Source organism: Electrona antarctica (assembly GCF_951216825.1).
Source record: "Electrona antarctica genome assembly, chromosome: 11".
Lineage (NCBI taxonomy): Eukaryota > Metazoa > Chordata > Actinopteri > Myctophiformes > Myctophidae > Electrona > Electrona antarctica.
The window spans coordinates 15,088,126-15,104,218 of NC_136792.1; the positions used below are offsets into that span (position 1 = coordinate 15,088,126).

A 16,093-nucleotide genomic window follows, 5' to 3' on the forward strand; every position below is an offset into this window, starting at 1 on the left:
AGCGAGTGGCAACAGCAGCTAATGTTATGAGCTAACTGGAGCTAGAGGAAAGCCATGACAATACACAGTGAGTGAACCAACAAAAGAACGTCGGAAACGAACGAAAACGGGCGCTACAAGAGCTCGTTGCACCTGGCAGTTGTGACATTTTCTTGTTTTGACTGTGTAATTACTTCATCTTAATCCCCCTTGAATGGGGGTGTTTTTCACTAACCTTTTGAAGAATCACCTAATGTTGTACGTCGTTAAATTCCACCCACGGGTGCCTTAAAATAGTGCACAAGACTGTCTGTCTGAATTGAATACATGAATGGTCAAGTGTGTATAAACAGGGTTCTAGTGAATACATACCATATATGGGCATGTGTGTGTAATGTGTATAAACAGGGTTCTCTGCTGGCATGTGAGTTCCTGCTACTGAACGGAGCCAACGTCAACCACAGAGACCACAGAGGACGGGGAGCTCTGCACACTGCTGCCACCGCTGGACACACTGGGTACCACTGGACACATGCACACACGCCGCCACTCACTCACTCACTCACTCACTCACTCACACACACACACACACACACACACGCACACGCACACGCACACGCACACTTTCTCTCTTTCTCTATCATATTGTTTTGCTACTGTGTCCAGTCAGGTGTGTCTGCTGCTGAAGAGAGGGGCCAATCAATACGCAGCTGACGAGAGAGGTCACGACCCCCTGGCCATCGCCGTAGAAACCGCCCATGCAGATATCGTTACACTGTCAGTATAACAACCGATAATAATAATAATGATTATTTATCATCATCAATAGCCTATAGGCCCCTTTTCTGTTTGTAAATGTTATAACCTTTATCAGTGGTACCGTATAAGTGGAGGCAAAACATTGTATAAATTGTACAAATGGAACCAAACGGACCCTGACGGGTCCATTTGGTTCCATTTGTACACTCTCAGAGTTAAATCAAAATTGATTTTACGACATAATTTGGGGGTCCCAGATATAAGAATGACATTAAATGGGGGTCCGTAGCCTAATGCATGTCAAACTGGCGGCCCTTGAAATTAAACGGGTTGAGAATCACTGCTAGAGCCGTACACATCTTCTCTTATGGGGGTCCCTGGCATATATTTTTCAAATGGGGGGTCCGCGGGCTAATTAGTGTCAATTGGGGGGTCCTTGACACAAAAAAGGTTTGGGACCACTGCTGGCTTTCAGACATGACATCTTGTGGCATCCAAGTCTATGGACTTTTAATGTTTGTTTTAAGTAGTGACGTCACGTGGTAGCCACAGTGGGCGCCCTTCACTTCACACAAGTGTGATGTTTGTATTATTAGTTTTGATTCTTTAGCTCCAAACCGACCGAATAAGACAGAGTTTGGAACAGAGAACATGAGTTTATAATTATGTGATTTTTCAAGTGACTGCATGTTCAGTAGGTTTCTAACTAGCCTAGCCTACATACCAAAGAATTTAGCTACTATTCTAAGGTGATTTATATTGCCTCCAATAGAATATTCCTTCTTTTTGCCTCCAGCTTACACTGTAATCAGTGACATTGACACAAAAGGGGCCTATAGCAATGACAAATCTACATAGTAGCATCAGTATTGAATTTGATATGATAAAATGTGATGTAACAACATTGTGTTCTAAGGCTGGTATCTCGCGTAGCCAGACAACTATTCCACAATCTCCAGTATATAGAGTCTGGAACTACGCCTCCCGAAATCCGAGCAAGGAAGCTGGCATTTCCGTTCACAAGAATATATTTTAAAATATCTTGTTTCTTTACATTGAACTTTTTAATATCCATTTAATTATCCAAGGAGCAAGCTACATAATGCTTAGATGATTTATATTTATATTAGATAAAATTGTGAAGACGAAACGGAAGTGGGGAGTAGGCTTCACTTCCGCTTTATCGCTTGCTCATGATCAGAGCTTCCGTTGCTCCAAACTGTATGACGGAAGCATTTGAAAAATGCAAGAGGCAATAGTTTGGCCACGTGAGAAACAGGGGAAAACAACACATACCATATCACAATATTATGATAGTCTGTTTTCTATGGTTGTATGTTTAGTGTTGACATTAATTTCACTGTTTTGTCAGACTCCGTATGGCTCGTATGAACGAGGAGATGAGAGACTCTGAGGGCATGTTTGGATCCATGGGTGAGTGCACACACACACACAAACACACACACACACACACACACACACACACACACAATCACGCACGCACGCATTAGTTTTAGTTTTAGTCGACTAAATATAAGATTTAAGTCGACTAAATCTGCAGTTGATTTTGTCGACTAAAATTAGTTTGGCGGGTCTTGATGGTGTCGTAATGCCTGATTTTACACTTGGTTGCACTCTGATCTACAACGCATCACAGCACGACGTGACGCGTTGTGAGCTTGTAGATCGGCTATTTCCAGAGTGTAACCAAGCATAAAATAATTTATGCGGGGTCCAAGTCATATGCGTTGTGTGCTTTTCAGGGGACGACGAGACGTTTCAGGACATCTTCCGTGACTTCAGTGATATGGCGTCACATGACCCAGAGAAGCTGGCCAGGCGCAAGTTCAGCAGCAGAGCTGAGGAGGAGGAGGAGGAAGGAGAGAACACACGGAACCACCAACCAGCTGCAGAAACGTCTTGTGAATAACGGATGATGTTATCTCTCACATCCTTTCCAGAACCGTGGGGTCCCCACTTCACAGCGGGGTCCGAGGACCCCCAGGGGTCCTTGAAGGGTTTCCAGGGGGTTCCTCAGATAAGATTGTTGATGGGAACGAAATGAAACCTTACAGGTCAGAGAGCGTACAAATTGAACCATTGGTAGGGTACAAATTTGAGCGTACAAATGCTATGGGGGTCCGTGTGGCCTGAATGATGCATACCAATCTGGGGGTCCGTGTGGCCTGAATGATGCATACCAATCTGGGGGTCCGTGTGGCCTGAATGATGCATTCCAATCTGGGGGTCCTTGAAATTAAAACATGTGAGGACCACCGTTCTAGCACAGTGGTTCTCACACCTTTTTTGAGCTCTGGAGCTAGCATATTTCCACCACTAGCATATTTCCAACGAAGATCCACAAAGACCACTCCATGCCACCTCCCCCACAACAAGATACATAGTAGTAGTATATAAGAAGGCATAACACTTTTCTATTGTCATTTCTATTTTATGAAAAAGAAAATACATATACATTATATATATATATAACGGTCATGATGTTAAAGCCATATTTATGTCTGCACACCGAAAGTAGCCGATCTGCCAATGCGACACGTGATCTTGTCACTGCAGTCACCCAGTTCTTACTGATGAGTGTATGCAGGTGGGTGACAATAAAGTACTCCCAAAATATACAGTATATAGCAAGTATGTTAACAAACACACATATATTAAATACAACAGTTAAACAAATCAACTGCATTTCATGACATCAGTAGTGTAGAGTAGGATCCATCTATCATAGTGATATTGCACATTTCATGAAACTCCCTGTGTGAATAGAGGTGTTTCTGTCGACGCTAAGGCGCGATTCATACTCCTATTTCAGAGCCGAATAAAAGTCGGGTCGGCTCCGTAGAGCCTACAATGTGACGTAATTTGGGTCCAAACGGTTGAAAGGAGTTAATGCTAAAACCGTCTCGACCCTTTGGTGTGGTTTGTGCCATTGAATTCCATGCGTCGAATCACTAGGGTCAACGTGGGTCAACGTGCAACAAGACATCACACCGCAGGGACAACGCTAAAACCGTCTCGACCCTTTGGTGTGGTTAGGGCTTTAGAGGTTCTGGTGATGAGCGCTTCTACTGCGCTGTTCTGGAAAGTTCTAATAGGTTCTGGGAAGTTATAATAGGTTCTGGGATGTTCTGGGAAGTTATAATAGGTTCATGGAGGTTGTCATAGGTTCAGAGATGTCCTGGGACTGTATACTGAATTGCTGGTGGTGGTGAGAGGATTAAAAAGGATCCCTGGCTAATAAGCCTTATATGCCTTAATACATTATAATTGCACTATATAACTAAATATTTAAATTATAAACACCATATATATATATATATATATATATATATATATACTTTTATTTTAGAAGTTGTTTGTCTTTCACTCAATAAGGACAACTCCGTCACAAGTTGACGATGTCATATGTCCATTTGTGGTCCAGCCCTATGGAATTCGTATGCTAATAAAAAAGTAACTTAATACTTCCTACAGTAAATATGAGCATCAAAACAATATTTTTCATATTTATATTAGCACATGCATTCTCATACATTATCATAGGGCTGGACTGGACCACACATGGACAAATGACATCAACTTGCGACAGAAGTAGTCCCTATTGAGGGAAAGATGGGCCATTACTAAAATGAATAATATACAATATTTAAAGTGTTTTTAGTTATATAGAGGGTAATTATAATGTATTAAGGAAAATAAAACTAGTTAGCTAGTGGTTGGGAGGTGCTGAGAGGTTAACAAATGTATGGGAGCTTTTAACGACTTTCCTTGGAAGGTAGTGAGAGGTCTGAGCTTCTAGGATGTGGTGAGATGTTCTGTGATGTTGTGAGATGTTTTGTGATAGGTCGTTCCCCCCCCAATCGTCGTATTTTCTCGTTTGTCAGGGAGGCAAGTGTAGTGAAAATGTGACATGGATATGTGACTCAGTCATGCTGTTACACTGACTAGACTGCTGATTGTGATGTTTGATTTGCTTCCGTTTTAGCATCCATAATGCTAAAATAAGGAATTTGTCTATAGCTGCTATAGTGTTACATATCACCCTACTAAAGTGTTAATTTTAATGTTTTTAAAATATATATATATATATATATATATATATCTCTAATTTTAGCCACTATTGCTGAAGCCGATTTTATTGTGTAACATAAAGAACAGGCACATACAAGACATAACTGCACTTATTTTGCCTTAACCACTGTAACCTAATTTTGGGCATATCATTATATAATAGTTGACAATAAAATATTACAATTAAAACAATAAAAAAAAAAAAAAAAAGATCTTCAGGCTTACGATGCATTGTGAGCTTGTAGATCTGCTATTTTCAAAATAATGTATAGTTATTTTTGTGGTTAAGTTGTTCAGTACTGTAGTTGTAGTCCTGAGGATTTCCCAGAAGCCACTCCGGAGTGTTGGTTCTGGAACTTACAGTATGAACCCATTGCCCAATTTCTGTCAGATGATTTCTAGTTAGACGATCGGGGAGCTACCATCTACCGATACATCTGGGGACTTCTGAATGCAAGGTAGTTGAGCTACCATCTACCGATACATCTGGGGACTTCTCAATGCAAGGTAGTTGAGCTACCATCTACCGATACATCTGGGGACTTCTGAATGCAAGGTAGTTGAGCTACCATCTACCGATACATCTGGGGACTTCTGAATGCAAGGTAGTTGAGCTACCATCTACCGATACATCTGGGGACTTCTGAATGCAAGGTAGTTGCTAGAATAGCGGCGAGAAAGGCTGCTAACAAACCTACATTAACCCATTGATACCTGAGGCTGAATCTGGGAACGCCTTCTAGGGCCTGACCTAAGGTTTCTGAAAACGTTCAAATTTTGATTCATTATTTTTTTAAATAGTTGTGTTTTTTCAAAAATAGCAGACCTACAAGTTCATAGCGCGCCACTCGGTGGCGCGCTATGAGCTTGTAGATCTGCTATTTTTCAATAGCTAAATTATAACAATAGCTGATGAGACACAGAGAGAGCGCCGGCATCAAGGGTAGAACAACGTATAGGTTGCACCAGGCATCAATGGGTTAATAGCGGCTTTGAAAAACCAATCGTGTCCCCGGTCCACTGTGAAGGACCGTCTTAAAGACTTTGGATCGGTTCCTTTGTTTCGTTTAATTATTTTGTGGGCTCACTTGCAATATCACTGGTCTAGATGTTTATAATAATTATCTCCATATTTTAGACTTATAATTATGAACTGTGACTGTGCTTGTGTGGAACTCCTGCCTGACCTTTCCAATGGGCAAGATGACCCCTGGCTGGCATGATGTCACAAACATGTGTTCCTGGTAAACTCCGGGACAATTATGGATGCTGTTCTGAGCATGCTCACTTCACTGAGTGTCCTTATAAAAGAGGGTTATAAAAGACTGTTACTTTGGATCAAGTGGACCAATATCAATTCAAAGGGAAAGTCTGCTCTAGTAGAAGTCCTCGGGTGCCTTTGTTTAAATTTAATTTTCAAAGTTACGTGTGCTGCCTCTATACCTGGTATTAAGATGTGTCTATTGGTAATGATGTGTAACGTGTTTGGGAAATTGTGCTCTAGTCTACACAACTCATGAATCAGTGACGACTATAAAGTGGCTTGTGGTGCCTTTATGTGTGACTGTGCATAACTGAGTTTCCTGAAGGTGTACCCATACCCGTTCCCTTTTCCCGTTCAGTGTCCCATAGCATAATAAGCACATAACCGTTATGTTTACAGTTCAAAATGAAAAGTCTGCTGCTTGATCTGATCATAGGACTCATTCATGTTAAGCACCAGGTGGAGCTATTGTGTTATAGTCTGATCATAGAGCATGTTACTCATGTTCCTACCAGGTTAGTCTTTTTTTTCCTTGGAATAAAAACGTCTGGGTTTCCGGGGCTAGTCTTGGCGTAGCCAGACAACTATTCCACAATCTCTGAACGCTATACAGTATAGTCTGAAACTATACACATCCCGAAAGCCGAGAATGGAAGCCGTCATGTGCCATTTCCGTTCACGAAAATATATTTAAAAAATATCTTTATTTTATTTTAGAATGTCCATTTCTGATAAGCACCAAGCTATATATACTTTGATTATTTTGTATCTATATTATGACAAATTTGAAACGGAGGTGTCACATCTCATTTATTCTCTGATCATTTTCAGAGCTTCAGACTGTATGACATAAGCGTTTGAAAATTGTGGGAGGCAACAGTCTGGCTCGCGAGACTAACAGGGGTATACATATTCGCTTATCTGATCATAGGATTTATGTTAGTACCAGGTGGAGATACTGTTATATCAGGTGCATACATATTCTGTTACCTGACCATAGTACTTATGGTGAGGTGGGAATAGGATTTATTTTTGTGTGAATACATTTTGTCCATCTTTGTCTTTCTTAATATATACTGTATATGATACTAAAGAGTCTTATCGAGTTGATTTACTCTACCGTTAACCATTTAAACCCTATAAGTATACAGTATACTTTGTTGAGTGGTGTCCCCCTGGGACCTATAATTGGTCCCTTCCTATTTCCCCCTACACAAATCTCTTCGCTGTGAATAAGTTCACAGCGCGTTGCAATGTGTCATGTTGCAAGCTTGTATATCTATTTCCACCCAATGTTTCATGTTATGCCATGCCACGCATATGGATGCGAGGGTTTGTGTGATTAAACTGTTATAATAAAACTTTATAGATACATATAGGTGTGGACACCGGTTATGGACCACAATGGAAACAAACCTTGGGCTTTTTTGTGTCTAATCCAATTAGCATTTTTAACCCGTTTTGAAAAATGCCACTTTTAACCTGATATTCTGCTTTACCCATACAAATGTCTAACATATTCAAAGATTAGAGGAAATCCCAAAGGAGATTACTTTAATACTTTGCAAATGCTTGAGAAAGAGTTACAAGTACATTGACAAAAATAAACAAAGTTACAAGAGGTGTACATGTGGAATTCTGTCACATAACTTTAATCATGTCTAAATGTAATGTACACCGTTTGATTGTGTGAAGGTTGTTGTGTTATAGTTAAATGAGTCTGACAGACATCAACACTAATTCTTCTATATTAACATGGATGTTCAATTATTGACAATGTACGTTTCTTTTCCGATTAATTTGATGCTGTTGCACAATAAACTGTAAACGTTTCTCTGGTTTTTATTTACTTTGTATAGCAAGTCTGAGGGTCTGCATGTTTGCCCCACTGGATAAATAGCAGGATAGTTGAGATAATGGGACCCGGTCATAACAAATATGCTGGTTGTCATGATGTTCCAGGATCATCACATACGGCAAGTCTCTTGTGTCCTTTGTCAGACGCATCCTGATCACATGATCCCGACCGACGGGAGATTTTTGGGCCAGATTTGAGCGTCCTAGAGTACCACCCGATTCCATTTATGTCCATAAGCAGGCAAGCAAAATATTATATAAAATAAAGAATATGCACAAACTTAACTTATTTTATTTAACCACTTGAGCCCTATTCAAATTATTTCAAAAATACAATTGACAAACTCGTGTCAGTTTTTTTTTCTTTTAACTTTTCCAAATAGGGAAGCAAGGTTGAAAGTGGTTAAAATAATGGCAACATATCGGTCCAGACTGATACATCTGTATGGCTCTAATCACTAAGGTTGGGATCTGATTCCTTAACGATTCCTGTAGGGGGCTCCAAATGGACCCTTACACGTCTAACTTTGAGAGTACGAATGGAATCAAACGGTTCCTTATGGGTACAATTTTGAGAACCACCGGTATTGTAATTGTACAGCACAGACATGAAGTCCAAATACCAGCTCTGACAGTGTGATGGTAACGGTTCCAAACGTGATGGAACCGATTCCGGTTCCTCAATTTTGTATCCAGTTCCTCCGGTTCCGGATCCCGACCCTACTAATCACAGACTCTGCTCTGATTCAAGAGCTGAACCTGAATCCTCTGTATTGTATTGCATTACTGAATCCCTCCTCCAGCCTCCATGTGTCTGGAGTTTTCACATTTCCATCACTTCTTTTTTCTTTTCGTTGTCTTCTTCTTCTTCTTCTCCTCCTCTGCCACCTCCTCCTCCGCCACCACCTCCTTCTCCTCCTCTGCCACCTCCTTCTCCTCCTCTGCCACCTCCTCCGCCACCACCTCCTTCTCCTCCGCCACCACCTCCTTCTCCTCCGCCACCACCTCCTTCTCCTCCGCCACCACCTCCTTCTCCTCCTCCGCCACCACCTCCTTCTCCTCCGCCACCACCTCCTTCTCCTCCTCCTCCGCCACCACCTCCTTCTCCTCCTCTGCCACCTCCTTCTCCTCCGCCACCACCTCCTTCCTCCTCCTCTTCCTCCTCCTCCCCTCCTCCTCCTCCTGCACCTCCTCCATGGCCCCCCACACCTCGTCATCCTCTCCTCCTTCGTCCTTCACCTCCTCTATCTCCGTCTCCCTGGTGCTGTGTCTTTGCTCGATGTCTCTGCTGGACAGCAGCAGACAGTTGAGTCTGGACTTCAGGTACACCTGTAGAGGTGGAACAGTTTAGTCAATTGTCTGTACTGTCCGTGCCATTTTTGAGGTTGCCTAGTTACTTTACTTGAGTAGTTCCATTTTGCAACACTATATACTTCTACTCTACCACAGTACATCTCAGGGCAAAATGTTGTACTCTTACTCCACTACAATTATTTGAAATGTTTTGTTATAAGTTAGTGGAAAGTAACTACTTGCTGCTAGTAATGAATTAGTAATAGTATATATATATATATATATATATATATATATATATATATATATATATATATATATCAGCGACGTCATGTATGTGGGGGCCGGCTGTCTTGGGCACCCTTGAAGAATTTGTTCAGGCATTCAAATGCTAATAACTAGTAACTAGTTACTTTTCAGTAGTAGTAAGATTTAGAATAGATCATTACAAAACATACATTAACCACTTTTGCCCTATTTCATACTTTGGCTATTCACATCGCCGCACAACATGCCTCGATGCGACACATTGTGTGATGCTTTTTAATGTACCTAATTCTGATTTCTATTTCATCATGTGGTCACTACCGAAACAGTGCAGTCACTACCGAAACACTGGTTGTTTTGTCTAAAATCAAAGATAGTGAGTTATCAACCAATATTTTAAGATCATGATTGGTTAGGTGTATGTGTAATGTCAACTACCAATAATGCTGAAATCAATATAATCAACTTTATACATTTTACAAAGAATATTGCGTTTAGATTTTGATTACTCTCAATAATTCAACATAAAAAGAAAATGTTAAAATTTAAATTTAAATGTGGAACCACTTACCTAAATTCTTAAAAATGGTCTATACAGGGGGAATTGAAAAGTATGTAGTAAGTATCTTTATTCGAAGGTAAAAGTCTATGTTTCGGTAGTGACACATTTTGGGAGAGGAAAGATATTCCAATACATTATTAAAATACAATATGATAATTGACTGCCTTTACTAAATATGTGTCCCTGGTGCAACATGATGCTAACATGAAATAGCATACAAATTTCACACAATTTCCAACTCTGAATTTGAACAAATTTGGTAGAATGGCCCATATATAATAATCAGAGTACTACTACTTCTTCCAGCACTGACCTTGTGCAGCAGGGAGCGGTCGTCCAGGCTGTGGACTCGTAGGAAGCGGTCCAGGCCACACGAGGCCACCACGGGCAGGGACGGGTGGCACTGGATGCTGCGCACACCACCGGCCAGCCCCTTCAGGCAGCCCCGAACCAGGCCCTTCTTCCTCAGGTCCAGCATGGCTATGTGGCCCTGCGTGTTCCCCACCACCACTGTGTTGCCACCGGCGCTCACGGACAGGGCGGTGAGCGGGTACTCGCCGTACTTGACCTCCAGGACGGGCCGGCGCTGCGGCGACGAGGGGTCGTAGATTCGGACCTAAAAAAAAAGGGGCGATGCGGGTGGGTGGATTTAAAGAAGAATTGTCAATTCACATTGATAATCAACACTCCCATTCAAACGTTGGTTTATTTTTACACTTCAAAAATAGGTTAGAAAATCTAGGTCTAGTCAAATGACCTGCTGAGATGATACAGTGGCTTTAACCACTTGAACCCCATCATTTTCTGGGGGAAACTTTCGCATTAAATTGGCCGCTGTAGAAATCTACAGTGGCTATTTTCAGCAAAGATTTATTTATTTATTTAGATATATATGGTAGGGTGATGTTTTTTTTTTTGTTAAACGTTTTGTTCAATAACAAGGTCTCCCCATCTCTCCAATAAGGAGAAAACACATTTTCAGGGGGTTGCAATTCTTCAGCTAATCAGGAGAGAGTACCCATTCAGCTTCGATGTTTATACTATACCAGTTAAAATTGTGTCTGCTCATTTCTTTGTGTCAACACTTCCAATTTCACTTACGATAAAATTGGTATCTTGACGTGAAAATGCAATTTCTGTTTACTAAAAGGCTGTAAAGACATGGCGACTCATGTTACTGAACAAACACTCCATATCAATGAGGAATAGAGCTATTTTTAATACTCATTTTATTTTAACAAAAAGACAAAATATCACTTTCATTTGAATGTAGAGTGAAAACACAAAGGTCAGTAGTAAAGACTGAGTGTACAGACCTGGTGGTGCCCTGTGCAGGTGACCACCTTGTCAGAGTCGGGGATGAAGGCCAGGTCTCGGACCCACTCCGGCTGCCTCAGGTCCAGCCAGTCATTCCTCAGGTTCTTGGCCGTGAATATGGGTTGGTCGGGCTTCTCCAGGTCCCAGATCTTCAGGCCGTTCTCCCGCCCCCCGGTGGCCACCACGTGACACTTGGCCGGGTTCTGACGCATCCTGCACACGCTCTTCCCGGCGCTGATCTCCAACGTGTGCTTGGCGGACTCGTCTGTGCCGCTCGTCTCGGGGCCCCACACCCGCAGCACTCCCGTCTCCACACACGTCACCAAGGAGTCCTTCACCATAGCCAGGCCCGTGAAGCGACCCTACATGGATTAAAGCTCAGTAAAGTCGAATGCTTTTTAGGCATGTCACAGTTTTCACATAATAAATCGCCTGATCACAATTATTTGAGCTAATGACAATCTTTTTGCATAATCATTAAGAAACCTTATAAAAACTTTCACAGAAATGTGAATGTGTTGTCCACACTCTTAACCACTTTACTATGCGTTGAAGCTTGTAGATTGCCTGTTTTAAGTGTTTTCATATTTTTCTATTTTTATTTGTGAAAATATAAAGAATATGAAGTACAATTACCTATTTTGTTTAGGCTATGTTAGTACAATGTTTATATTGATTATTGGTAGGCCTACCATCATTGTCAGTTATTTATTTTGTAATTTTAGTAATAAGACTTTGATGTTATTTGTCATATCTGTGGATTTTTTTGTTAAAAAGACAAAGGCTAATCAGAAATGTCATTTTTATTCGTATGTTCCCATGTTCAATACCAAAAACATAATTAAAATAGTTAATGGCAATTACTGGTATGACAGTTAAAACCGGGAAAGCTTCTTGGGGTCCCTGGAACAAAATATCTTGAGAAAGATATTTTGATATAATATATCATTTTGGGGGTCCTTGACATGAAAATGTTTTGGGCGCCAGTGCGCCACTGATATAGCAACATAGGTTTTTCAGAAAACTGTCAGGATTTAGGAACTATATTTATAATCGGCCTCTTCAGTGGGTTAACCATCAACTAAACAGTAATGATGAGGGACAGTCCTATCCTATACGTGCGCAGGCCTGGACTGGCCACTTAACGTACCAGACATATGTCTGGTGGGCCGACACGTAGTGGACCGGTTTGGGCCAAATGTTAAATTAGTTGTCTGTTGGTTGTGTATCATTTATGTTGTTCTGTAAAAGTGGTGGTATTAAGGGCTTATATATTTCAAGTATTTGTATGTGCCTCGACCAAAAAGGTCGGTAGAGTATCTGCACGCTGGCTGTGGAGGGCCAGTCGAAAATGTCAGGGCCGAATTTTTGTCTCAGTCCAGCCCTGTACCTGCGTGGCGTCCCCACATCGCCTGCTCTCAGTGAAGAGGTCCTTCTCTGCGCTGAAGGTCTTGACGGTTCCATCCAGCGAGGCCACCAGGACCTCGGTCTCGGTGGGGTCGCTCCAGCACAGTGCACACACCTCCTGGTCCCGGCTCAGGCAGCTTATTTGGCAGAAGTTCAGCGCCTGCTTCTTCGCCAGGTTCACTCCCTTCAGGATGCCCGTCTCGGACCCCACCCAGATGTTCATGTTCTGACTCCTCACTGCCATCCTGAGGCTGAAAGAAAAGAAAAACATGCTGTATATCGTTGCCGTCGCCCGTCGAGCAGAAAACCCCTATCGCCATATTTTTACTTTTACAAGTTTTGGACAAAAGGTTTCCACCGTTGCAATTGGTGTGGGCGTAATTAATCACACCTGCCAATCGTGTGCCCCATACATGTGTGCTCCCCAAAGGAAGTTTTCATTTGTTCAGTCCAGCAATCATTTTGGGTCCCGTCAGGGACAGATAAATGTTGTCTGTGTGCAGCTCATGGACATTTATATGACTTCAAGTTGCAAGAATTCATTATTGGGTGAGTACAGTAGTACACACGGAACATGCATGGAAAGATTAATGCCACCAATATCAGTCTGCTACCCAGGCAGGCATAAGCACGATCTATGTATGACTGTGTATTTGGAATACATGAAATGTATGCAATACCACAGCCATTCTACAGATAATTTACATTATGTTTTATCATACTCATTTTAGGATTCACACAATGCTATATACTCCCCAAATACAGCATCATGAACGTAATAAAAAAAACATGAACCCTATTGTCCCTATTCTATCTGGAGTAGAGGATGAACATTCAGTTACCATATCTGCAAGCTCAAAATGTTGAGGGGAAAAATTAAGTGATTAAAAAGTGTGTGTGTGTGTGTGTGTGTGTCACACACACACACACACACACACACACACACACACACACACACACACACACACACACACACACACACACACACACACACACACACACACACACACACACACACACACCTTTTAATCACTTAATTGGGGTTTATTACAAGTTAATAAACATCACTGCACTGCTATAGATGTTTGTTCGGTAGGGTCTCTTCTCTCTTCTTCCTCTCTACAGCTCTTTAGTAAGCACTGAACAGAAAATAAAACAAGTTCATGTCGGGATAGCAATTTCAGCCAATCAAGAGAGAGAACCCCATAAATAACAATCAGATTAAATTTTATTAGTGTTGCAATTCCAAATACCACGTGAATCATGATAAACATGCCATGATGTTCCTATTTTGGGCATGAAGATTGGGTTTAACATTATCCAAAATGTGGTCTCAGTCTGTCATTAGCACAGCTACTGGATTGGAAATGATGTTGACAATGTGCAAGCGTTTTTTAGGTTCATTACCTTGTATTATTTACAGATCTTTCGAGTTGTTGTAGAAGTTGTTCAACACGCGTTCCTTGCTCTCTCTATGGCGTCGCATCGTTACGACGTCATGACGACGCCTACGGAGTACGGAAGTGGACTTGTTGATTAGCTTAGCTCTTAGCTGCTAACGAACACGACATTGGGCGAAAATCGAAAACGTTCTTGTTTGATAAATATGTGTGAACGGGTTTTTAGGCGGAAAAGAGATAAAACGGGGCTATGATTAGTGACGTTACACAATGTTTCGTGTAAAGTGAACAATATCGCAAAAATAAAAATGTCATTATCTCAGATGGCTCTGGACTGCGCCACGCTCTAGTACTAAGGTGTTTTATTTCCCTGTGTAAAGTGACTGTCAAACTGTCATAATATTTCAATTCCGTTCAACTCAAATGAGCTTTTTATTGGCACGGGAAAACACTAATAAATAAATAAAAAACTAAGAAACAATACTACAGCAATGTGTAAACGTACAAACGTGTCACATTGTAACTTGGAAAAACTGGCTTGTTGGCTTGCAAAACCTAAAATGTTAATGTCTCCTTACTTAATATTGATTAAAAAATATATACATATTATTACAGTATTATAAGACAACTGGACATGTTACACCAAAATATACATATTGTCTATTTCTTATTTAATTATAATAAATGGCTGCCTTCAGTTAGAGGGATAAATTACCCGTGGCTCTGTACGCACGCGCGTTAAGGCCAAGGGGGCAGGCAGGCTTTCCAACGTTGAAGCTCTAGGTCCTAGTGGTAGGACGAGGGACTACAGGCGGACCCGTGGATTCATGACCGGGAAACCCCGTGCAGCTGGGCTTTAACGTTGAGCGCTCGGTTGCCCTACGTCACTCAGGACCTCAAAGTTGAGGTCCTGGGAGGGACTTCCGGCAGTCTTCCGGGTGCTTCAAAACGCCACTGAGCAACTTCCACTGACATGAATAGCTGGGGGGGCGGAGCTTCGCGCTAGTTCAGTCTCTATTATATATATACTCTATGGTTAAGGCAGGAAGCAGCGGCGGCACCATTTTGCTGCTGGTCATCAACGTCAATAGCTCAGGGCTAAACAGTTAGCTTAGCTCAGAGAACACAACGTGTGTTTTTTACTGTGAATAAAACAACAAACCCGCGCATATTTATCTTATATTTATAGGTTGTCGAACGTTTGATGGACGTAGGGGAAGACTTCATGTCCGGCAACCAGTCAGGTGAGAACAACTCGATTAGAAACCGGCTAACTAACAAACACAACAGTGCCCCCTCCTAAATACATGTTTAATGATGTTTATCGTTTAACAACATGTATTGAACATTATATATAAATCTTTACACGGTGAGAGCATGTTTAAATTATCTTCCACAGTGCCACCGGGTAGAGTTTTGACATTTTATAGTTTTGTACTACTACTTGGTTCTGTTGTTGCCCCGTTTGGAACCTCACTTGCTAGTTGTGTTGTGGTGGGTTACGACGTTTAATGTCTAAATAGATGATCTACATTCTACAACTAAGCTCGCAACGTATTTTTTCGTGTGGCGATATTTGATATTGTGATAATTAATTATGAAGTGTTTATTGAGCGACTGGACAGTGGACACCACCGTTGAAATGAAATGAAATGATTACTATATTTACCCAGGGTATCTGGGCTAAGCTCAAGAACTTGTTTCCAGCCAGGCCCTGCTCATAGAACACATTTCATCGTAGTGGTTCAATGCCTTGTTCAAGGGCACTTCAGCGGTGGTAATTCTAACGTGTCGGACCGCTGATTCGAACTGGCGACCTTCCGGTATCAAGACCGATCCGCTATCCGTTCGGCCACCGCTGCCATAATTGTTGTATCATGACGCAGTGAACAGATC

General features: G+C 41.6%; 3 protein-coding genes across 7 annotated transcripts in view; 2 read left to right on the forward strand and 1 right to left on the reverse strand.

Moving 5' to 3' along the window:
• The window catches only part of LOC306932369 (arf-GAP with coiled-coil, ANK repeat and PH domain-containing protein 2), a 16,872-nt gene extending 9,383 nt beyond the window's left edge, over positions 1–7,489 (forward strand). For 2 of the 4 annotated variants that reach the window (XM_079514150.1, XM_079514151.1), the window contains exons 19-22: positions 388–497; positions 646–756; positions 2,111–2,172; positions 2,502–7,489. In XM_079514150.1, the coding sequence (XP_079370276.1) occupies positions 388–497; positions 646–756; positions 2,111–2,172; positions 2,502–2,668 (450 nt within the window). In that variant the 3' untranslated portion in view covers positions 2,669–7,489. The remainder of the gene's footprint in view (positions 1–387; positions 498–645; positions 757–2,110; positions 2,173–2,501) is intronic. The other 2 variants (XR_013791099.1, XR_013791100.1) reach the window with 2 other exon arrangements.
• Positions 7,490–7,631: 142 nt separating this feature from the next.
• The window catches only part of wdr74 (WD repeat domain 74), a 9,189-nt gene continuing 727 nt past the window's right edge, over positions 7,632–16,093 (reverse strand). The window contains exons 2-6 of the mRNA XM_079514164.1: positions 12,781–13,048; positions 11,390–11,752; positions 10,387–10,689; positions 9,071–9,280; positions 7,632–8,830 (exon numbers count right to left, since the gene is read on the reverse strand). Of these exons, the coding sequence (XP_079370290.1) occupies positions 8,786–8,830; positions 9,071–9,280; positions 10,387–10,689; positions 11,390–11,752; positions 12,781–13,048 (1,189 nt within the window). The 3' untranslated portion in view covers positions 7,632–8,785. The remainder of the gene's footprint in view (positions 8,831–9,070; positions 9,281–10,386; positions 10,690–11,389; positions 11,753–12,780; positions 13,049–16,093) is intronic.
• iws1 (interacts with SUPT6H, CTD assembly factor 1) overlaps positions 15,201–16,093 on the forward strand; it is a 22,791-nt gene continuing 21,898 nt past the window's right edge. The window contains exon 1 of one of the 2 annotated variants that reach the window (XM_079514148.1): positions 15,201–15,441. In XM_079514148.1, the coding sequence (XP_079370274.1) occupies positions 15,402–15,441 (40 nt within the window). In that variant the 5' untranslated portion in view covers positions 15,201–15,401. The remainder of the gene's footprint in view (positions 15,442–16,093) is intronic. The other variant, XM_079514149.1, reaches the window with a different exon arrangement.